The sequence below is a fragment of the Thunnus maccoyii genome, chromosome 12, assembly GCF_910596095.1.
Source record: "Thunnus maccoyii chromosome 12, fThuMac1.1, whole genome shotgun sequence".
Lineage (NCBI taxonomy): Eukaryota > Metazoa > Chordata > Actinopteri > Scombriformes > Scombridae > Thunnus > Thunnus maccoyii.
The window spans coordinates 886,531-911,935 of NC_056544.1; the positions used below are offsets into that span (position 1 = coordinate 886,531).

General features: G+C 40.3%; 1 protein-coding gene across 1 annotated transcript; it reads right to left on the reverse strand.

The window, feature by feature from the left end:
- Window positions 1-675: 675 nt before the first annotated feature.
- LOC121908937 (potassium voltage-gated channel subfamily B member 2-like) lies at window positions 676-24,846 on the reverse strand. Its single transcript, XM_042429271.1, has 4 exons — window positions 24,808-24,846; window positions 23,943-24,068; window positions 19,347-20,127; window positions 676-2,920 (listed from the first exon to the last, which is right to left on the reverse strand). The coding sequence occupies exons 3-4, from the start codon at window positions 19,929-19,931 to the stop codon at window positions 917-919; spliced, it is 2,589 nt and encodes an 862-aa protein (XP_042285205.1). The 5' UTR covers window positions 19,932-20,127; window positions 23,943-24,068; window positions 24,808-24,846; the 3' UTR covers window positions 676-916.
- Window positions 24,847-25,405: the final 559 nt, after the last annotated feature.

Genomic DNA, 25,405 nt, shown 5'->3' on the forward strand with positions numbered 1-25,405 from the left:
GAAGCACGGAAGCACTGAGACAAATATCAGTGTGCAGGATACAGCAGATGCGTATGTCCTCTTGGACTATACAATGCTATTTATGTTCAAGGAAGTGATAAGAGTGAGACTTTTTATTATGTGTCATGTGCTTTGATCTGGGTTCCATTACAAGAACATAATACCTGGACTGAGAGAGTGATGAGTAAGCAATGAGAATAAGGACTAATCATTTTTTTTCAAGTGTTGTAAAAGATAATCTTCCAAATGTTGCTTAGACAATTATAAAAATATGACTTTCCTCCACCTTCTGCCTTCCCTTGGTGTAATTACTCCATCGTAAGAAATAGGCCTAAATAGCAAGCAATAGGAAACTGTAAATTATACCTAAGAGCTGTCCATAAAAACTCTTCATTAAAGTCTTAAATATTCTCATTCACACAAGGCTTTATTTATGCTCACATCTGAGCCCTTAGTGACAAAAAAGATGAATCAGTTGTCCCTGTTTTCCTCTGCAGCGTATCAGTTTGCTCTTCAACTAATCAGTAGAAGACATCGCCATGAGACGGTGTCTTTCAGTAGTAGTCATAGCACCATGCTTCTGACTTCCCTCAATGTCCAATAATACAGCCATGTGACAACACTGCAGAGATGGCTGTTTATGGACAGCAGTGCTTGTCAAAAAAGAAATGAGAGTCCAAGAGTTTTGTGGGATATGACACATGTATCCCTGCAGAAAAACTGCACCAACTTTTATAATAGTTTCATTTAAAATTTAATGTGTTTCCACAGTGTCTTTGTCAACAGGTGCAGAGCCCACACCAGGTAATAGTTGTTGTGGGTTACTTTGGGCAGTTGTTCTCATCCATCCCATCAACCTTTTCTGCATCCCCTTCCTTTGGTGTCCCTTTCTGTGAAACTGATCCTACTTTTGGGCTCACATGCTTGTTTCACAGGGCGGTGTCAGGCTTCCATCCAGAACAATGTGGTTTTCTCTATTCTCGCCACTCTGCGCTGCTCCCTCCCCTCCTCCTCCTTCCTCCACCCCCTCCATAGTTACTAGCTCCTGAGTGCAGTTGAGCGGGCTGGCCTTAGACTTAGGGCTAGCACTGCTGCCTGAGCTGGCAGCAGACCTCTCCATGTGATTCCTCCCCTGGTGGCTTAAGCCCGTGAGCTGCCCTTCACCTTCTAAGCTCTTGGCTGCTGAGCCCTCACCTCCCCCCTGGGAGTTGCTCGGATTGACTGATTGCTGGTCCAGGGACGGAGATTGCAGGAGTGCCAGTGGAGATTTAGCTTCCTGCGTTGCAGAGCTGGAAGATGGAGAAAACCTGGGAACCATGTCGTCAGGCAGTAGGTGAGCAAGCTTGGCGGAGCCAGCCGAGACTGGGGTTGCTACAGGTGTCATCACTGCCATAAGCACATCATCCTGGGGTCCAATGAGGTCGACCCTCATCTTTTCAGGGCTCTTTGAATCTGTCAGGGAGCTGCCATAGGTCATCCCAAGACTTTCCATGGTCTGTTGCACCAAACCTTTATCTCCAGTCCCACTTCCTCTGGGGCTGGACACAAACTCATACAGACCCTCTTTGATGATGGTCATTGGTTGGATGATGTCAGTGCCCCTGTTTGTATCAATGGTGCTGATTTGACTTAGATCCAAAGGAGGGGGGATACGCTGGTGTCTAGCAGCAGTTTGACCCCCTCCAGCACTAGGGAGCAGAGTGCTTCTCTCTCCTCTTTCCCCTGAAAAATCATCAGTCACATTGGAGTATTTCGGGGCAATGCTGGCTTCAGGTGAAGTTTGCTGCGCTTGGGTGGGGGCCAACGCTTTCATCTCCATCTGTTCCTCTATAACATTCTCCCGTTGCTCCTGGAAGGTTGCTGTCTTGTTGTAAGCATCTTCAAGCCGCTTTACATTGAGGTGTTGAGGGGTGGTTTTGTTAGACGAGGGCTTGAGTCGTTCAGGTGAGCCCAGCTGAGCCACTTCCTGGTAATGAGAATGTTGGGACAGACCTGGGCTACCAACCTCTGCATTGGAGTAGTGTTTGTGGTAGCTCCAGCGGCTGGGTGACAGATGGTTGTCCACAGGACACTTACTGTCCTCTCTCTTTTCAACCAGCACATCTGTGAGTTCCATACTACGTGCAAAAGCATCCTTTAGATTGATAGAAATAATGCTTCCACTGCGTTTGGCTCTTTCAAGAGCTTCCCTCCTCTTGATGGCCTTCTCCTGCCTCTTCTGCTCTCGATAAAACTCTGAGAAGTTGTTCACAATGATTGGGATGGGTAGGGCAATAACCAACACACCTGCTATGCAGCAGAGTCCTCCTACAATCTTCCCCAGCAGGGTTTGTGGGTAGATGTCTCCGTAACCAACAGTGGTCATAGTAATCGTGGCCCACCAGAAGGAGGCAGGGATACTGGTGAATTTGGTAGCATCCTCATCCTTCTCAGCAAAGAACACCAAGCTAGAAAAGATCATAATGCCCATGGCTAGGAAGAGGATCAGCAGACCCAACTCATTATAGCTTCTTCGCAAAGTGAAGCCCAAAGACTGGAGTCCTGTTGAGTGCCTTGCCAGCTTCAGGATCCTCAGGATCCTCATGATTCTGAAGATCTGGACCACACGGCGCACATTCTGGAACTGCAACACGCTTTTGTTAGACTCAGTTAGGCAGAGGGTCACATAGTAAGGCAGTATAGCCAGCAAATCAATGATGTTCAGCGGTGCTTTGATGAAATTCCACTTGTTTGGTGCTGAGAGCAGGCGCAGCATGTACTCCATGGTGAACCAGGCAATGCAGACAGCTTCCACATGGGCTAGGCTGGGGTTGTCATTAAACTGGCCAAATTCATCCACAACCTGTAGCTCTGGCAGAGTGTTGAGTGACAACGAGATGGTAGAAATGATGATGAAAAGGATGGAAATCATCGCCAGGACCTGCAAGACAAAGAGAAGATTGTGGGTTACTGTTTTTGCTGAGCACATTTTCTGTTTCACATATTTGTCTATATCTGCACGTAGACAAAAAAACAAACAAAAAAACAAAAAGAATGTAAAGCCTGTGATTCTTGAGAGGTGGAGGGGCTGATTCACTGGAATTTAGCCTTTAGCCTTGGGGGAAACTGCCCAAATGGTACAAATAGCAGCCCAAATCATCACAAGCCACTCAAGACCATTTTTACCCACCCACTCAGATATGTTGCTACAGTATGGTGCTTATACCACTGCATTGTCTGTCAGGACTGTGATATGCATTTCAAACAGGGAGTTATCAGCAGGAATAATTGCAGCTGCCCCCCAACCACAATCTTTGATGGCTGCCTTCATGTTACATTAATCAGTTCAAGACATTCTTCAGAATTTCCATGACTGACTCTGCTAGTGGCCCCCACTGGCTCCAGTGTTCATTACACTCCACACAGTAGAAATGTGTTAGACTTAATGAAGAATATACTGATGATTTGTCACGCAATATACGCTAGCAACAGTTGCTCCAAATAAATCCAATAGAGGTTGATCTTGGCAGCTGCTGCTTTGACCGTTGTTTTTTTTTTTTTTTTTAAATGTCTCTTGTGATTCCCTGAACTTAATTTGAATGCAATACTAAAACACACAATCTACCAATGGTGGAATAAATAAAACCTTTTCTTAAATTCCATACTCAATTAACAGGCCACCAGATCTTGATCCACAAGTATATTTGCACTGCAAGCCTGTTCAGGGAATTGAGTCTGATTGGTCTCTTTACCACATTTGCTACCAGTTGTTGAGATTTTCTGACATTCTATAAAATTTTCATCGAAACTGTGGTTTTTGTGCAGACAGTATTCCCCTCTATTACTGCTTCTTGTATGTCATTTGCTTTAAACCTGCAGTGAAAAACTTTTGTCTCCCCTTTCTGGCAGTGAGAGTAATTACATAAACACTGTTGATGTCATTGCCACAGACCCCTGACGCTTTTCATGTGAGGACAATCCTCCCTGGTCAACAGTCACAAACCAATCATTGCTGGTTGACATAAAACACAGGGATGTTGCGACAGACACCAGATTTAAAAATCCGGTATACTGTGAAATACAGAAAAATTTACCTAGAGTTGAGGCTCAGCATTGTGTGAACTCATTTGGCAAGGGCCTGAATGTAATGGACATTAATTTATATGTAAAAGTCCCACACTCCAGCTTTAAGCTGCTACAGCTTACTTTCTGATTTGCCTATTTTTCCTACAATGCACTTGAAAGAATTGGTCTCCATGGCTACCAGAAATTAAAGTATGTATATTTGACAAATTTCTGAGTAAAATCTGAGTCAGTTAGTTTTTGTTGCATATTTAACTTCACAGTTATTTTATGGACATTTTCCCTCTTTGTTAACTCCTGCTCTTGACTGATGGAGCTACAGTAGTCATATTTCTCACAGTGTGGTTCACCCAGAAAATTGACTGAGGGGATTCAACATCACTCCCTTCAACTTCCGTTCAAAAAACTGTCTGGGAGAACTCTAATGTCCGAGCCGTGTGTGGTAGCATAAGCATGTGCAGTCTGAGTCTTCTCACTGTAGCCCTTACTAGGACATTTCAGGATAATTGTAATAGGATTGTGTTGCTATGTATAGAAAGGATAGAGAGAGGTTAGAAGTGGTTACTCATTCTTTTCTCCCCCAACAGGAAGAATCAAGCAATACTTGGACACCCCCAAGAACAGCTTTATATCAAAAAAACAAAAAAGAATAAAGAACGAAAAGTATTTCAAAAGAGACTGATAATGACTGATAAGGAACAATGAAAGATCCTAATTCTAACGTCCTTACAAAAGTAGTCTGAATCAGAGGAAACAATTATAAGCAATAGCATGCATTTTGCTCATAAGTAGAGGTATTCATGGTGGGAACAGTCCCTTTCAGAGTGTTAAATGATATATGTCATAACATGTAAGACTTTTAATCCTATACATAGAGAGCTGGGCATGGTTACTACTGAGAGGAGTTCAGATTCTATAGTGAGTATGTTCAATTATTGCTGTTTTTAGACCAGTTAAAGTATGAAGTATGATCTTGCCTTTTCTAAGATTATTTACTGTACATACTGTAAATAAAATGAACAGTGCATCATCAACAACCTAAAAAAAGGATGTTTTTCCAGATAAAATGATATGAAGGTAAGGTCATTCATGTTGAAATTAAATTGCAAAATTAATTTAAAGTTTATTATCCCACTTAACTCAGGTGTCTTTCTATCATTTTTCATCTCACAATTAATTTGTCTCCTACGAAGATAACATTTACTTTCCATTTCGCTTCAATGTAAAGAGGACTCTCTCTCTTTAAAATGTGTGAGCAGCATATCAGCTAAAAGTTAAATTATTAATTAATTTCGTTCTGTTTGTGTCAATGTTCAGGAAATGATCAGTTATTCATCATTAATCTTTGTTTCGAAAGTCTTTTATTCTGCTATGGCGACTGTCCCTGTGTCTCAACTCAAGTCACTTTGAATTCATGTGATATAAGGACTGTCCCGGTTGTTTCCGGATAAGGGACCATCTGGCCCATCAGAGTAATGTCAAAGGACAGTGCATTACAGCATTACACAATGTACAGTATTTCTACTGCCTAATAATACTCATTCAGACTGAGAGACTTTGTTACAGACAAAAAACTGAGTTTTGGGACAAAACTGCAGAGTTAAGCGAGAAAAAGAAGAAGCAAGAAGAAAGATGAGAGAGAAGATAGATAGCAAAAGAGAAAGGACAAAGGGAAGTAGAGGGCAGGTGTATCAAAGTATGTCCACCCTGCAGCGTCTTAATGGCTTAATGGCTGCCAAATGCTGTGACCTTGGCACCCAGGGCAGATTTAAAGCAGTACCAGGAACACACAAGCTGCTTTAGAAGCTATGCAGTGGAGGAAGAATTAATGGAGGCTCCACATTTAAGGTATAGTTGATCGATAACACTTTGAGTTTGAATCACAATGAGTCACAAGCAAAGGATTGAACACAATTCAATAGAAAAACATTATGTTAGAGAGATAAAAGCTGAAGTTACATGTCTTCCTCTCACTGTTTTGTGATTCTGAACAAAATCTGCTGTGGTCTGCTTCATGGCCCCACATCCTTTCCTCCCTAAACTTTGGTCTTTGTCGGGGTGAATGAATGAGTGGGTACCCATGAAATGTCCTATGGATATTCATAGGCCCCACAGGATTGATCTTAATGTTTTGGTGACCATAGGTTTCTAGAAAACTATCTGGTGAATAAGAGAAAAAAAGTGCCCTAATTATGAGAAAACAGGCATATCTCTTTTTGAGGCACTGGAGATATTGATGTCACTGGATGATGCAGATGTTGTTATCACTGGTATGTCAACAATGCATCATGGGATTGTTAGGGTGAAAAGCACACTCTGATCCAGACAACAGACCCAGGTACCAGACACCAGCCACATTCTGGCACATCACTGAACACTCATAATCCAAAGATCCTGTTCTCAAATCTACAAGACTGTTTTCTCAAAATTATTCAGATGACATAATAAGTGTCATTAATAAGATTATGATAAAAGTGTAAATCAAAATATTTTTTGTGAATGTATGTACAGATAGTAGCTGCTGTCATACCAAGCACTGCAGAAGTAGTCAAAAGCTTCAATGCAATTTCACTTTTACTGCTACAAGTCATACCATTGTTACTGCTACTATTACTGCCACTACTAGTACTATACCTGCATACACAGTGGTACGGTCCACACAAACATACATATGGAAACATAAACCAGCATGCAAATCCACAATCCACACACACCACGGGCATACAGACACACACTGTATAATGTATAACATGATAAGGACTAATAGAGCATATGATCAACTTATACTGTAGAATACGGTGCATGTTATATGTCCAATAGTGTGTAAATTAGGTAAATTATCTCCATCTCGACCAGCCACAACAATGTTGGAATAACACTCTGAGGGCCATTTTGCATAATAGCAACCAGTGCCTTTTGCTGATAATACATTTTACTACTACTACTACTACTACTTACTAAGTAGCACATTGAATGCCATAATAGAGTATTCTTCATATTGTAGCATTGTTACTTTTACTTAATTGAAGGATCTGAGAACTAAAAACAATTTTCATCATTTCAAAAAGGATAAATGTAATTTAAACATCAAATTCACCACACCCCACAATGAAGTATGAAAGGTAAATATCAATAATGGAAAAGGTTCTACATGGGGAGCATGACTGTGCTCAGTAAATTTGACTATATTCTAATCTGCCCATTAGAATTCTTATGCACAAGTGTAAAATGTATCCTACTGATGAAACTACTGTACAAGAAAGCAAAAGTCAGGGGGTCATGGGGGCACCAAAAACAGTAGGAATCAACATCAAGCACCCAAAAATATCAACAGCACATTTCTGCCAGCTGTATGCTATACCAGTTGTTAAAATTGTATTACATCTTCCAGGCAAACTGGTTAATTCCTCTTATCAGGCTGTACATGTAAGATGAGTTCTCCTCATTGTCATCATTATACTACAACTACTGATGCTTGTTATTACTCTGTATCTGCAGTGGACAGCATGCAGAGAGAGGAGGATGTCAGACCAACAGCAAAGAAGGAAATCAGAGAGAAATTAACAGAGAGGAAAATGACAGAATGAAAGAGGATAAAATGACTGGGCAGAGAAACCCAAGCCTTGATCAATATGTGGAGGTATTTCTGGAACAACAAGCAAAGGATCTGTTGGACAGCTGCTGTTTCTGCAGAGGTCAACACAGTTTATTTATAAAGTTGCCACTTTCACCAGTCATATTGTTTTTCATCTGCTCATGTTCTGAGGATATTCTGATACATTCATGCATACATCCATTCATTCATTCAGATGTTCTATATTCACTGTGATAAATATTAGGAGTACATTGTTAATAGTGTATGAGTGACTCATAGCCAATGTTAGAGGCACAGGTTGTTTTGTTTTTCTTCCAAGGCAACATGTGGCCATGGGCAGTTATGTTGTAATGTCATGATGATGGCTGGATAACTCAGTGCACACACACTAAGTTGCACAACACAACAGCAGCAGCATTTCTTTCACAGATGGGTTATCAGTCAGGAATCAGAGCTGGGAGGAAATTTGGGGGTTTGGATGTGAGGGAGGGAGGCTACCTTTAAGGATTTGGAAACGCTGCCTTTTAGCCTTTCCCACCTCTTACACACATTTGAATTTTTTGATATAACTTAATTAAATTGGACAGTCATCTCTGCAGCAGCAGTTACATTTCCATACCAGGAGATGGCAACTAATAATGTCCAGTTTTAATCTCCCAAGATGACATTTATGTGCAACATTTATGCTATTGATAGAATTCTCCTTACAAAAGAGGTTTAAAGATCATTCTTGACCTTAGAAACCACTGTTGAGAAATCTCCTCACCGTAACTAAGTGGTTATTATTGTAACCAAGATGACAAATGTCCCCTAACATTAAGATTTTAACCCAAACCATGATCTTTCTCTAAACCTAACCAGGTTTGTACCTAAACCTACTGGAACTTTAAACTTTCATAAAATTAGAGGAACAAAGTCATTCTGTAGTATTTGTCTTAAAGTATTTGTCTTTTTTTTTTTGATTGACCCATATTGACCTTGGAAACAGCAGTTTAGAGGAGCTGAAAAGAGCAGCTGAGTTCCATGGAAAATGTACAACTCATTTTCATATGAAGACCATGTTATTTGATTGAAATCAATGTAAGGACTATTTCTCTAGTCATGGTTGAGATATAGTCATCATAAGTCGTCATTAAAATCAGAAGGTTTACTGGTATCTTAAGGATAAAAGTGGTCAGCAAACAAAATGGATTTTTGACCTGAGGGTGGCAAAAAAACAAAAACTGGTGCTGCTCTTGTTGTTCCCTTTGTGGTTGCATCTGACTAACTGAAGGCAGTACATTATTTTCAGATAACCTCTCATTCTGAGCTCTGACTCGTCTAGGGTGTCCTCATTCTTTTCAAACATGCTTGATATTTTTATCATTAGCTTTTTTCTGTTCTACTTATGTGGTGACGTGTCTTCAGGTGCACACTGTACAGAGTTCAATTACAGTCAGGAAATGTGAGATGTTATATTACAGGTTTCATTGCTGCTGAGAGAAATGGTGACCACATGAAAAGAGCTAAGACCTGAGTCAGTGTTTAACAAGACAAACACTGAGTATCATTAGGATCTGAATGCAACTATGGTATTCAGCCTCTCTTTCTCTCTCTCTCTCTCTCTCTCTCTCTCTCTCTCTCTCTCTCTCACACACACACACACACACACACACACACACATACAAAGAGACAGAGAAGGAACAGAAGCAGAGAGAATAAAGAAAGAAAGAGTGAGAATTATAGTAATAACTCTAAAGAGAAGCATCTGACTGGCCTGTGTGACGCACTGAGCTGTAATTAGCCCAACATGGTATGTTATTAGCCATCCAAGCTGGGTGATCACTACAACACCTACACTCAGCCCGGATGGAAGCTGCTTTACCGTGGATCAGTTGGTTTAAGGCTGTTTGAAGAATCTTTGTTGATGTGTCGCTTAGACAGTTTTTTTGTGACTCACTGAATGGCTCACAGAGGCTGTGCTGCTCCCTACACCCAACCACATCAAAGCAGTTTGAATCGACCTGAGACGAGCCATTGACCAACCAGTGGTTGACACCAATGTCCATTTCTAGCTATATGCTCATGGGGCAAGGCTCAAAACATTGCAAAAAGAAAAAATGCTCATATTTATCATGCTGCCATGTCAGATATCCATATCTCTAAAATAAATCATGCAAATTAAAACCATTTCTCATATTTCGTACAAGAGCCAATTCAAAAAATTTCAAATCATTATGATGTTTTAAAATTTTACTGATCACCATCCTTTTCTGGCTAACTAATACAATTCAGAACCACTGTTACATGATCCTTGACATAAACTCTGCTTCAACAATCAATAATTAGTTCCACTAAACAAATTATCTATTATATTCAACAGTGAGTTCTAAACAATGCAGTTTTTAGAACTGCAACTTTTAAATATTGCTTATTGCTAAATCATGTAAAAAAGGTTGTGGATTTCATAACAACAATTTTTCAAATGCACACTTTGGATGAAATAAAAGCAAAATAGTCTTTAAAAAAATGTTTATTACAAGATCCACTTAGTTTTTGTGGAGCTTTCAGCCACATATTGTGGCCTTCATTAGCAGATGGAGTTCTCTCTGTATTACCATCATTATAATTATTAGCAGTAATACTGCGCAACTCCATTCACTGATGAAGGCCTCGAGATGTTGATGAAAGCTCCCAAAAAAAGAGTAAAAAAAAAAAAACGTGTTTCAGAAGTGTTTTCAGGTAAGTATCCCTACTTACTTAACTTAGTTTGTCCTGTTTGTCCTCAAGCTCACAAACAGGATAGGTTAACAGAATAAAAGAGTATGGTATTAAGCTATACAGGGTATATTTGCTACACGTGGAGGGAAGGGATGTTGCTAAAAAAGATCTGGGAAATAAGCAGAGCAACTGCTCAGTCATCAGTGCAGTGTTAGATTGATTTAATGCAAGCAGAACCTCCATCACATGCTCAGCTCAGACCTTTGACTGCAGCTTTGACAGGATCCTCAGTCTGTGTCAAACACATCTATTGGCTTTTTATCACACAACACTATGCTGGAGCAAGTGCACATACAGTATGTTCAGTGTTCAGGGTTCATCATCATAACAGCTGTGACACATTCAGTCAGTCAAAACTACTGGCTCCCGCACTGCCAGCAGGAACAAATGTTTGTGATTTGGTGGACCAGACTGTTAACCGGGGCACATGGAGGGGGAGGCTGTATCATAGATGAAAAATTAAACTAGAAAGTACTACAAGTACTACACAGCCATTCATTAATATTAAAATGTACTTATCTGTTGGTGTAAGGAGCAGGAAATATCACTGAAGACAAGTTAATAAAAAGACAAACAAACAAGCCAAAAAGAAAGCCTGGCAGTTTATAACACACACTGAGCAGTCTGACATTTGCCAACAAAAGAATTACAGTCAACAGGAGGAACTTTGCTGTAGATCGCAAATCACTTTGGATCAGCCTCTCTCCTGCTGGAGTGATAAGGCACTCTCATTTCAATTACAGCATTCTTATTAGAAAGCAAAAATACATGAGTTAATACACATCATTCTGCTGCTCTTCTCTGCACAAAAAACTATAGACCTCTGAGTAGCCACTCAGCTGCTTATATTGCTGTCTGTGAAAACATTCTTCCTGCACAGTACTGAAGGAGATGCTTTACACGCACCACAGCAGTGACTCATTGTTGTCATTTATGATGTTCCGATTTCACTCAGCGTTTCACAATGAATTTCAAAACTCATGCAAGTATAATGATTTCTAATTTGTCTATTAACAAAGAGGATCCATCTAAATAACTCAATGCCAATATAATATTACTGTATGAAGAAGTATATTTTGTCTGCTGGCATGCCCATGTTGGTTATGAAAAACAACCTACATACTATATTATTGGGGGTTACTGGCATTTATGTCATGGCTTTTCTTTAACCACTGTTCATGGGGAGTGTGATGAGATGGATCGGCAGGTGCTGCCATGGGGTTCAAACCAGTGCACCGTGACCCAAACATGATAACTATTTACTGCCATAATCTTAAACAATATACAAATGACATGCATAATGATGCTATACTCCAACATTTGAGGTCTGTAGTTTGTAACACTGATTGTATAAGTTTGTAAAACCCTTGTAGCATATTATCTATAGTTTACTTATAATTGTTCCTCCTTTTTATAGACATATTCAAATACAACTCATAAAGAAACATGACTATAATGAGATACTGTATTTCTTAGCTCAAAAGTGATTGATTATGTGAAGTATCATCAGAGAACAGTGCACGAGAGAAAGAGCAGAACAGTGAAAGAGTGTAATTATAGCTGGAGTGAGAGTCCTCTGTCAGCTATGGACCAGTGGTTCTTCAGAGAGATGACAGCCTCAAACAACACAAGATTTGACTTTTTTTTTTCCTTTCCAAAACAAAAATAATGTCTTAATGTTGCATTTCATGTGTAACTGATGACTTAGTTCAACTGCAACCTTAAGCACGTTGTATTGCATCTTTGTATGAAGTGTGCTATAGAAATGAATTTACTATGAAGGTAAGCATTCTTACCTTACTGTCTTTTCATTAATATCAATCACCTCTCCATGTTGTGGCTTATATTTCATTTACACTTATACCATAGCCACAGAGGATACAGGCTTTTTATTGATGGAGGAGGTTTCAGATAACTGCCTATTGAAGATGTACTGCACATAGTATGCTCTATATTTGAAGTCGATATGGAAACAATGTCGTACCGAAGGGTGAAGCTATCAAGCATAGCTCATGTGAAGAGCACATGCACAGTGATCCTACAAATTCATCAACTGTAAAAGTAAGATTTTCTAAACATTTCCTCATAATTCTCTTTGACTCGTTTTTTTTTTTCTGAAATAATTGAATCTGAACAATGTTAGCTGCTTACAAAAAGTGGTATGTTATGGGATAATACATTTTATTGAAACGTCTTGATTATAGATTACTAACATGTGCAGGGTATGATTAGATAGATTGCAGTCTGCAGTCTACCCCCACTCCTGCAGGTCAGACAGTGGAAAGGACAGACTATCCAACCTGCCAACAGTTAGTCTATTTGCAGCAGTGGCAGTCCTGGTAAAAGCCCGAAAGGAGATTAAGCCATACTCTTCAGTCATGTGTGTGTGTGTGTGTGTGTGTGTGTGTGTCCTGACAACCCCCGACTATGAACAGGTGACTATGCATGCAGATATGCTGACATAACGTCTAAACTCATTCAGAGTTTGAATATATTACAAGAAAGATGAAACTGGAATTTATGTACTACATTTTTATGCTTATGTTATTTACTTTATGTCAAATATATACTATACTTATACTAGAAGCATTTGACAGACTTACTGAAATTAAACAATCCTGTGTGCATGTGTGTGTGTTCACTGCAAAAGATACCGCAAAGAAAAACATGTCAAAAAATCAAATCAGAGCCAAAAATAAGAGGATTACACAGATTATGTAAAGTGTACTAAACTAATATGTATTACTGGAATATTTAATACTCATATTATCCAATAAAACTAAAAACTATTATTGCTAGTTGTCCATATGGACTCTGAATTGCTGTGTGTGTGTGTGTGTGTGTGTGTGTTAGCTGCTCCTGAACAAATGCTGTACCATGTTTTCAAAATGGCCAGGTAATACTTGTGTTCTAATCAGCAGTAGCACTGAGCCGGACATATCACCGGGAGGAGTCTCTCCTATTGGTTAAGACCTGAGCTGCATCAGTGCTGCCACAGAGTGACACACGGGTGGTGTCAGTGCAGAGTGGCCTAAGCAGCTTCCCTCCTGCTGACACTACGGTTCCAACATGGTCACATGGACCGCTGAAGGCCAATGCTGTTATATTTATAGACTGATGAAGCATTTATAAACTGGACTTTCATTATCACAAACTATACATGCCATATACCATATTACATACATATTGGACTCTCCCAAATAAGTTAAGTCGGTGCTATTGTTGGCCATATTGAAGGATACCGTGGTGTCTCTGTTCCACACTTTAGAATGAACAAAAACTGTCAACATGGTTCACAGCTGTTCAGTGTATATAAAAAACCTCCAATAAGTCTCTAGAGCCACATGCTGCCTTTCCACTAGGCATACACAAACAACTGTACAGCCAGAAGCCTCTGACTGTGTAAGATTGGAGATGACACCACTGTAGTAGAGCTTATCACTAAAAAAGATGCGTCCATCTTTACAATAAAATGAAAAAAGTTTAGAAAACTCACAATTTCAAGGCTGCAAACTTTAATACAATTTCAATTTAGACAATTTTAAGACAAGTCTTCTAGTTTGTCCAACTTTCACCTCTGTTTTGTTACTCCACGTTGGAGTGACTGATAATCTTACATTGTCACACCTGTGAATTTTTCACTCCTGTTAATGTTAAGAAAAAATGTGTGGGGTAAAACTGACGCACTGCTCAGTAGCTATAATCACTTTTTTAACCTTACAAGTTGTCACAGTTTCTCACCATCACTGTGCAGATGCCTTCATGTCAACACTATTTGCTGCTGCAGCTTCCTCCACCACCCCAACCTCTTCTTGACTGTATGTGCTATATCTTTGGTGTTGTTGTTTTAACTAAAAAGTAATGTGTGTGTTTATTAATGTGGGGTTGGTCTCAAAGAATCTTAAAGAATATTTTCCACTAGATCTAACTGTAAAATCCTTTGCTGTAAATGGTAAATCTTTGATGTCAGAGTGTTCGACTGAAATGATGGTAGCCTCAGAGAAATCAGATGTGTTATGACAGCCAGTAAGATTCCATCTGTGTGACCTGAAATTCAAACTATTGATTCAGCCATTACAGCCCAGAACTGGGTTCTACAGATAATAAGGTCCTGTGTGAATCCAGCTGATTAAACCCACAACTCTGAACAGTCTCTCCTCATGCTGTTGACAATGCAGTTGACCTGAACGACTCTGCAATCAGTCAGCTGAAAACAGGCGATCAGTTAACTATATCAAGTTTTCCTCTCTATTCTTGTGTTTGTGTGTGTGCCTTTCCTTTTTATACAGTAGCTGTCCTTTCCTTTCACCTCTTCTTTTTTCTCATATGATGTTATTATGTCAAAAAGATGAATCAAACACGAGTCAGCCAATTAACATGACTGTACACTCACCATAGTAAGTATGTTAGTAATACATGACTGAACAGTCAGAAATGTACCTTGCATGAAGCTTTGTAATCACACTTAACATACAAACAATATTGGACAATTCTGCAAAAACCTGGATGATATTGAAAGTTTTGGGATGTTAACTGCCAACATTTCTTAAGTCATAAAACTTAGGTTGTTAATAGCAACTAAGGTTGCACAGTTTGTGGTCATGATTATAAAAAGCAAGATTACCATAGGTCTCCCCTCCTCTCCTCTCTACTCCTCTCTACTCCTCTCTACTCCTCTCTACTCTTCTCTTCTCCTCTCTTTTCCTCTCCTCCACTTTCCTCTCTCTCCTCTCTACTCCTCCCCTCTCTCTCTTCTCCTTTCCTCTCCTCTCTCTCCTCTCCTCCATTCTCCTCTCTCCTCTCCTCTCTACTCCTCTCCTCTCCTCTCTCTCTCTCCTCTTCTTTCCTCTCCTATCCTCTCCTCCGTCCTCTCCTCTCTCTTCCACTCCTCTCCTCTCCTCTCCTCTCCTCTCACTGCATGCTGGGAATTTGAGCGTGTGAGCAGGTGTGGAGTGTGTGGAGCTGCTGAGTGAGTTTGGGAAGTTTGGACTGTTTTTTCCGGTTTTCAATCTTTCATCCTGTCCCTCAGGAAAAAGGTAAGAGGATTTTAATTCAGTAATTTGTGGATTTAGTGAGCAAAAGTTGGTATTAATCGTATTGTTTCACTGAGTTATGGTGTCCCTCCCTGGTGAGGATTCGCCTCCCCTGTCCATCAGACCTGAGATAAGAGTTGTGGCTGCTCCACAGTACACTGTGGAACAGGTTCTCTTGGCTGTAGGAGAACAGGTTAGTAATGAAAATATTAAATAAGTCTGTCGTGGCCCCTCTCCAAGAAGAGCATTTGGTTCACCTTCAGTGGAGAGAGGCCTGGTGTTGGATGATTTGTATGTAGCCATTTCACCGCTGTTTGTGCCTTCTACACGGATCACCGTGTCAGGCATCCCCCTCTTCATCCCCAATGAACTGCTGGAAAGAGAACTGGCCTGCTTTGGAAAGTTTGCCAGCGGTTTCAAAACAGTTTGTCTTGGGTGTAAAGACGCCAGACTGCAGCATGTTCAGTCTCTACAGAGACAGACGTTCATGTATCTGATCAATCCTGCAAAGGTCTTAGAATTGTCTTTCAAAGTTAAATATGAAAACGGTCATTATGCTGTTTATTCAACTCTGGCAGCATGAAATGTTTTGACTGTGGCGATGTCAATCACAAATGTTCGTCCTGCCTGCACAAAGAATGGACTGTACAGGTGAGTGGCAAGCTGCAGGTGAGCAGCAGGCTGCGGATAGTGTTGGTAGCAGCGGCCCACAGGTAGCACAGAATGAGCTGGGGGTGACCACAATTGGCACCCTGCACCCTGATACACTGATTAATGAAAGTACTGAGAACAGTGACGTGAGGGACAAGAACTTTGATAATACTGAGGGACAGGCTGTGGAAGAAAATAAAGGCAGTGGACAGACAGAAGGAGAGGTGAGTGACATTCAGACAGCTGAGGCTGAAAGTGGAGCAGGGAAAGGCTCCCTAAATGCATAAGAATAAAATATGGGTGAAGCACCAAGAGTGGTCTCCTTTTCTTGGAGGGGTTTCACTGTCCTCTCTTTCTTCTTTCTCTCTCTGCTCTACATGGAGGTTTTGAGAGTAGGAACTTTAAACATCAATGGAGGGAGGGATGGAGACAAGAGAGCCTCTCTCCTCTCCTCTTATTCTCCTCTCCTTCTTACTGGAAGGAAAACAATATCTACTTATTGTTTTCCTTCCAGTGAAAATGATTTATCAGCAGTTGTGTATTTGGCAGTAACAGACAAATGCCCACTGCTGTCTCATCATTAGTAAAGGACTAATGCTCTGCTTGGATTATGTTTTTAGGAGCTGTCTATCTGCTCTGATGCAGACAATAAATAAGCACAGTAAGCTCACTGAGCTAAACAAATTGTCAATGTATAAATGTGGCTTGTAGTGTAAAAGCACTTTGAGTGGTCAGAAGACTAGAAAGGCGCTATATATAAATGCAGTGCAGTCCATTTGAGCGTGCACACACACACACACACACACACACACACACACACACACACACACACACACACACACACACACCTCAGTCCAATAATACTACTGACATGTTATAAAGACTACTGTAAATATCAGATACAGAAATATCAACTGTGTAAGATATGACTATTGATGCATTAGACTTTCTCATATAATAGCTCTTTGATAAAGGCAGGGCTGTAGTTCTGATGTCAATATCTACTAACTCAGTGGGCAGAGAGGGCCTACGATGGTTAATGGGATAAATAATAAAATCTTGTTTCCATTACGAAATATGATGTTTACTTTTCAGACCTTTCTCTAGTTTAGTTTTTTTTCTTGTAAAATGCATTTGAAGGAGTCACAAAGTAACCAGATTATGAATCACACTTCTAACTAGTCAAAGCAGTTAATTTTGATCCCAGACTCAAAAGCAGTACCGTGCTGTCTGTCTAATGCAAGCACAAGTGGGAGGAATTATGTTGGTTTTGTTGGTTTTCCACATCTGATGCAAAGACTCTAATACACACCTTTGTGTCATCCAGACTTGATTACTGTACTGTTTTCAGGTCTGCCACGTGATACTAAAAGTCTTCAGATGGTTCAATATGGTGCAGCTAATTTGTCCATATTACACCAATTCCTAGCCTCCCTTCACTAGCTCTCTATTCATGTTAGATCAGACTTTAAGGTGCTTCTGATGACCTTTAAAATCATTTGATGATATTGGGCTATACAAATAAAATTGACTTGACTTTACAAGATAGAAATGTTTTTGTAATTTGGGTTAATTTCAGCATTAAAAACACTCACATGCTTTCCTCTAAAGACACCTAAAGTCCAATACAAGCCTGTACACAGGAGAATATGCAGCTCTAATCCATCCTCCTCCTCCTCTGTGTCTCAATACTTCATAGGTGAAGGAGGATTATGGTCCTGAAAGTTCTCCAATGACCTCTGATGTTTTTACATTATGGATTTGAGGCTGCTAATCATAGAGACAGGCAGAGCAGAGCAGGAGAAAACAGATCTGACTTCCTTCCAGGAATGATTGGGACTAAACACTAGTACCTCAGTGTAGGATAACATACACTGCCAACAAGGACAGCTTTAACATCAACTATTTACAACACACAGAAATTAAAGTAATGATGACATATAGTATAATAGGATGGTACCAATATAAAACAACTGTACTTCATACAAGTATAAGAAGTATAAGGTATTATTATAGAGAAATATTATCAGTAAATGCATTGAAAGCATCAAAAGTAAAAGTACTCATTTTGCAGAATGATCATTTCAGATGGTTATATCATTATCAGTTCATATTATCAAATTTTCATTGTTGACACATTCATGTGTAAGCAGGATTTCTAATGTAGTAGATGGTTGAGGTGGTACTGAATTGAACTACATACTGTTGTTTATTCTATAATAATGCATCACATTTTATAGACTGATCATATGTTTTTGATTAAAATGTTTATCTGTTAATGTAAACAGTAAGTACTAGAGCAAATGCAATTACTAGTAAGTTACTAGCAAGTTACTTTCCTCCCCTATAAAGTGAACACACACAGGAATCCACATTCACCATGAGTGTGAATGGCACAGTTTCACCCTGTTGATGGGCTTTAAACCCCAGACAAAAACCGGCAAACAACTTGTTGATTAAAATCATATGCATTCAATTATTGCCCACCTGCTTGGAACTCCAAACATGTCAGGAGAGGTGTGCAGCTCTCCCAAACCCATGAAGAGATAAAGTGCTTTAACCCTAAAGCATCAAAGTCTAACCAAATGCACAATACAATAAGTTACTCAGTGATTGTAGCATGAAATAGAACAGAACTGACTGGCATAACTAAATGTTGTTCCTATGACCTCAGTTCAGCCAATATGTACAGTAAAGAAATCTCTTTGAAGGCTTGATTTTAATATCAATTCCATAAAGTTGAGGGTCTCACAAGTGACAGATTTAAAAAAGAAGAATGGCCATGTCCTGGTGGCCTAGGGTTTAGGAATTATGACCATGTACAGTAATTTCACTGTCTTTTAGTTTGAGTCCAGCTGAAGACATTTGTTGCATGTCACCCCTCCCTGAGCTTGTCTCCTCTTTCCCATCAAAATAAAAAAAGCCCAAAAATACATGAAAAAAGAATGGTTAAAATCTGTGTTAAAGACGCTGAGAAATCATGACTTTTAGTCCCTAGTATGGATCAAGCTTCAAAAAAACTGTTTGTAACACAGACTTTATGTTATAAATGTGTAGTCTGTAAATCTGGGTTATTTTGTCCTTCACAGCCACAGAAGACATAATAAAATAGTTTTACCATGCAGGCTGACTAGGACTTGGTCATGTAGTTTTACACAACTGAGAGATTCTAAATTTGAACTATCATACCACAGGATCACACCTTTACCAGGGTGTTTATAGAGAAGGTGTGCTGCTGTTGTTACCTTTGCGGCCACAGATGAGCTGGGTTTCTCCAGCAGATCCCAGAGTTTCTGTCTCTTGTCAGGACAACAGCCATGGTCCTCCTCCTCTCCCTCCTTCTCCCTCAGCGTCTCCGCCTCCCTCCTCAGCTCGTCATTCATCTGCTCCTTCTTCTGGTGGTACCGCGCCTGGCAGCATGACTCTAGGTAGATCTCGTCAATGCCCCAGTAGTCCAGCTCTTGGCCGAAGGACAGGGCACACATCTCCTCCATCATGTGCAGCTTTCCCGTTCTGTAGAAGTTGAGGATGGAGGAGAAGGCCACGGGATGCCGGTCAAAAAAATATTCGTTCTCAGTGAGGCTGTAATCATCACAGATCTCCAGCAGTGATTCATGGGTGTTGCAGTCTCTTAGCCGTCCCAGACGGGTTCTGGGCAGCCGGTCCAGCGTTCTCCACAGGACTTCATGGGTGAGACCTCCAACATTGAGTCTGACCCTCCGGGAGCGGGCCTTGATGCGGATGATGTCAATGGGTTCAGGGGGGAGTACAGGACCCGCAGCGGGCCGGGGGTTGACTTTGGATGTGTTGAAGCTCACTCTGTCTGTCATGTTTGCTCTGTGTGGGCTGCTGCTCTCTCAATTTAGGGTTACCTCAGAGTACAGAAGTTGTAATGGTGTGTGTGAGTGTGTGGAGCGTTTCTTGCTCAGTATGATTATCGTGGTGGTTGGTGGGCAGACAGTGTCCCAAGCCCACCAAGCTCACCTGGCTGTCTTCAGATCACTGAACTCCTAGTTGGATCCATGGCTGGAAAAATGGGACAACACACATTAAATATACCAGTCTGAGCAGAGTGAATGAAATAAATTATTCTCAAACATGGGTTTCAGATACACAGGGCATACAGATAGGTGACAAGGGAAGGGAAAAACCAACATGCAGTGTGTCAGTAAGGTGTTGTTCCACCACAAGCAGCAGCTTCAGTGCTCCTTGTCAGAGATTCTCCCAGTGTGTGAAGTCTACTGGAGCGATCAACAGCATTTTTCCAGTAGATATTCTTATTTGGTGTTTTGATGGTGGAGAGTGCTGTCTATTGCATCACTCCAAAACCTGCCATATTTGCATAGCTTTTCCCTTAATTGACACCGATCTGTAACACAGCTGTTTAATTTCATTAAATCTGATTAAACTTTATTACAGACAATATGCCACTATCAGCATTTGTGAAGGCAGTGAATGACACAATTGACTTGTGTCACCTGGCTGGATTAACTTGCTAGAGGGACCCCATTAACCCCCAGTTCCTGTGCATTATTCATTTCTTGGCAAATGTTTTTGTCCAAATTGCATTACAGTTTGAGGTTTAATGTCTCGCTCAAGGACACTTCAACATGAGAAGCGGGGGGACACATCACCAACCCAACAATTAATGACCAGCCCCGTGTCTCAAATCCAGAGAGCTAGAATACACAAATGAATTTTGGAATATACAACACATAAATACGAAACTGACGATCAGGTAATAAACCAGGCGCCATCTTAAGGGCCTGATATTGTCACTTGATATTGCTTCAGTGGTGCATATTCCCAAACACATTTTCAGTTGAATTAGCATTAACTAGATGACACACAGCGTACCTGGAGCTTTTGGGGCTCTGTGTGTAACATGTCCACAGACACACTAATCTTAATAAGTATTGAAAATGTTTTCATTCTTTCAAATGTTCTACTTATATTACACCCAAGGTTCACTATGTGGCAATTGGTTTGGGAATATGCACCACTAAAGTACAAAATGAACTGATATGATGAGGGTCTTAAAGTAGGTCTTTGTGTCAAAGTTTGGCTCTTAGGCCTTTATTATACTTACATGGTGCTTAACCCTAAATAAGTGTTAATTATAAGCATGGCTGAAATTATTGGTACTCTTGCATTTTTATTAAAATAATGCACCATTTGCCCTGAACAGTATCAAAAATAAAAGATATTTTATTATCAATGCATGTCTTTATTTGGTTTGTGGGAACAAAACAAAAAAGTTGTGAAAATAACTGAATTCATGCTTATTCTACAAAGACATTCTAAAATAGCCTGGACAAAATTATTGGTACCCCTTAGAAGTTGTCCCTCTGCTGTTTTGTGCCACTGTGTGCATCGCATTTAACATGGAAAACAGAAGGAAAACTAGACAGTGGTCTGAAGACATTAGAAAAAAGGTCATAGCCAAGCATGGTCAATATAAAGGTTACAAGACCATCTCCAAAGATCCTGTTCCTGTGACCACTGTTGCCAATATTATTAAGAAGTTTAAGGCCCATGGGACCGTAGCCAATATCTCTGGACGTGGTTGCAAGAGGAAAATTGGCACGCGATTTAAACAGAGGGATTGTTCAAATGGTCAAGAAGGAACCAAAGAAAACTTTGATACAGATCCAAGCTGATCTTCAAGTTCAAGGTACAAAGTTTCAAGTTGCACCATCCATCACTGTCTGAATGAAAATGGGCTCCATGGTTGAAGACCCAGGAAGACCCCACTTGTAAGAGGGAGACACAAGCCAGACTGGACTTTGCCAAAATGCATGTTGACAAGCCACAGTCCTTCTGAGAGAATGTGCTTTGGACAGATGAAACAAAATTAGAGCTTTTTGGCAAATCACACCAACCCTATGTTTACAGAAGAAAAAATGAAGCCTTCAAAGAAGAGAACACCATGCCTACTGTGAAACATGGAGGAGGCTCAGTATGTTTTGGGGTTGCTTTGCTGCTTCAGGCACTGGGTGCCTTGAATCTGTGCAGGGCACAATGAAATCAGAAGACTATCAAGGCATTTTGGAGTGAAACATACAGCCCAGTGTCAGCAAGCTGTGTCTTAGTCGCAGGTCATGGGTCTTCCAGCAGGACAATGACCCCAAACATACATCAAAAAGCACCCAAGAGTGGATGAGAAGAAGAAGAAAACGTTGGACCGTTCTGAAGTGGCCTGCTATGAGTCCCGATCTGAATCCCATTGACCATCGGAAAGAGCTGAAACTTGCAGTTGGGAGACGGCACCCATCAAACCTGAGAGAACTGGAGCAGTTTGCTCAAGAAGAGTGGGCTGAACTACCAGTGGAGAAGTGTAGAAACCTGATTTAGAGAAAGTGCTTGACTGCAGTTGTTGCCTCCGAAGGCTGTGCTACAAAATATTAAGTTTAGGGTACCAATTTTTTTTTTTTTTGGCCATGCCATTTTCATTTGTTATATTGTATTAAATTATATGTTAAGTTGTAAATCCAAAAGCAAAGTTTCAGTTATATTCAATATGAAATAAAGAATGATGGATACCATATTCTTCTGTCAGTTTAAACTTAATACAGAGAATTTTTTTTCAGACATTGATCTGCGTGTGCAATAAATGTTCTGTCATTTTCCTCCAAAGCCTAGTCAGTTGCAATATCAAATATTGTTATCTCTGAAAAATAATAATATAAATCAATGATGGATGTGTCTTGTTTTTCCATATTAGATAGTGGCTGCTAGAATTGACTGCACCTGGAAAAGCCACCAAGCAGTGCATTAGAACAGAACACATAACACACACTTTACACCAATTAGATTATCGAAATAGTAATGTCATTTTTCACTCAAATTACGTATGAAAATATTGGAACTGTGACACATTCTGATTGTAGCTCCTTTGAACCTTGAAGACTCATTAAAACCCAGGGTGAAAAAAGAAACTTTGGTATTTCTAATTATAAAGATTAATTTTCAATCATAATTAAAAGAACAAATAAAGAAACTGTATATCTTTCAACTGTGTTTGTTATGTGATTAATACCAATTGTAATAATCTCTCAGAGAATGAAAGAAATCTAAACTGCACTTTTTTTCTTGGAAGCCTTTCTCCTGTTGGACTATGGAGGCTTATGTTGCCATTAGAAGTCCTCTGACTGCAGGACCTTTATCTGATTGTGTAATGGAGTTCCACAAATCCCAATGGTGGCATTAGGCTTCGTCTCCCCTGGCTCAAGTCTGCCTTAGTTAATTAAGGACTGTCTATCTTCTCCTGGGACACTCAGGACACACGGCTACGTCAGGGACCAAGCTGCTACGTCACTACTAAAAAGAAATCGCTCTTACCCAGTCTTATCTCTCCAAAAGTAAATCACATTTATCAGTAATTTCTGTTACACAAACATTTAATTTAATATACTGTTTTTACATTTTGTATGTTGGATTGATTAAACCACGCTTGTCATTACAACTGTGTAGTAAAAGGTTACATCTGATAGTTTTTGTTGTTTTCTACACTTTCTTGATCAAACCGAACAAAATCAAATGTAAAGACGGGTTGAATCCTGGACATGAAACCCATAATTAGAGTCTAAAGTGAGAGTGTTCATTTTTAATTCGTTGTCAAGAGATTAGGGAGACTCTGGCTTAACCCGTGATTACGCACCAGAGGCCACCAAGTTAAAAAAGTACAAGGTAGATAGAGAGACAGAGACTGGATCAATAGAAAACACGTCCAGGTCTGTTCTATTTGACTTCATCCAATTAACGCCCTGACAGAAGCCTTTTACCGTTGCCCAAATAAAAAAAAAAGGTCTGTTGAGTAAAAGAGTGTCCGTGCAGCATACCTCTGTAGAAAATGCTTATATTTGGGTAAAACCGAACTCTTGTCCTTCCAGGAGGTCCCACCATAGCACCCAGTTAGTTATCCCAGCTGCTTCACCTCCCCTCCAGTCGTGGATTCATGAAGCCTCCTGAGAGCACACAGACCGATGGAGATCCACATTTTAGTGAGACAAAAAAAAAATCCAAAAACTAAAAATCTATCAGCGCAGGACACGTCCCGGGAAGTGTGTCTGCACCGCTGAGCGTCATGAGGAAACCCACACAGATAACAGATACAGAAGTAGTGAAGTGTGCTCGGAGAACTACCGGCCCCGAGGAAGAGAGAATAAACGAATAAGAGAGAGAGAGAGAGAGAGAGAGAGAGAGAGAGAGAGAGAGAGAGAGAGAGAGAGAGAGAGAGAGAGAGAGAGCTAATTGGATTGAGACGTTCAGCACCAAGGACAGCTCCAGATCAACAGCTTGTTCCACCTGAACTCCTGCTCGCCGCAGAGCAGTTTTGCTGCATTACCCCAGGACTCTATGTAAGTTTGTCACAGGTCAAAGCACTGTTCTGAGCACAATGTGACAGGGTGGAGTTTGATGTGTGTCTTGTGGTGATGAAAAAAAAAAATTTCATAAAAAACGATTAAGGCTTAAACAAAGGCTTAAAGTGTGTTTGGAAGTGTACTACCCTGATCGACAGGTGTCTCCGCCTACATCCTGCTACTTCCTCGTAGCTCTGCTCAGGCTCCACAGATTAAAAAACCAGTAGGTACATAAAGTATATGATGGGTTATTTAAACAGATACGGAAATTATGACAAAAATGCACGACTGATAGCTGCAGGGCCTTAAAGAAGTGCTGAGGTCACTCTGGACCAGTACTCACAGGTACATAGTGCCAGCATATGTGATTTTTCACCATCTAGATATCTTTCCACTGCCTCTTACTGAACACGTGTGCTCATGTTGTAGTTATAAGAAGTTTCAGTAGGTGGCGCTTTTTCCTGTCCTATAATGAGCGGAGGTGGATAGCACTTGGCAGAAACTTTTGTCCAAAGGGACACACAAAGGGGGTACAATTCAAGCCACAGTAGATTAAAAACATGCTCACTGTCTGAGGTGCAGCATGTGGTGTGCACTGTCACACTGCTGCTGTCAGTCAGTGTGCCACTATCACAGGACAGTATGTAGAGAGAGTAGACAGGCAGTGGGAGGGGGATGTAGGCAATCAAACTCATTTCCACCAATGAGAGCCCTACATTTACAGACACAGAGGAAGCTAAAACCCAACTAAGGTTCCTAAATATTTATTATATGAACAGTATTCATGGAGTGTTATGATAATGGGTTTTAAAGGCTAATATCAACATTTGTTTAGAATGATTATCTTCAGATTTGTGCACTTATAGTTCTCAATTACCCAATAAATAAATTAGTTTAAAAATGAATTTAAAATAATATAATAATATACTATACTGTTCCGA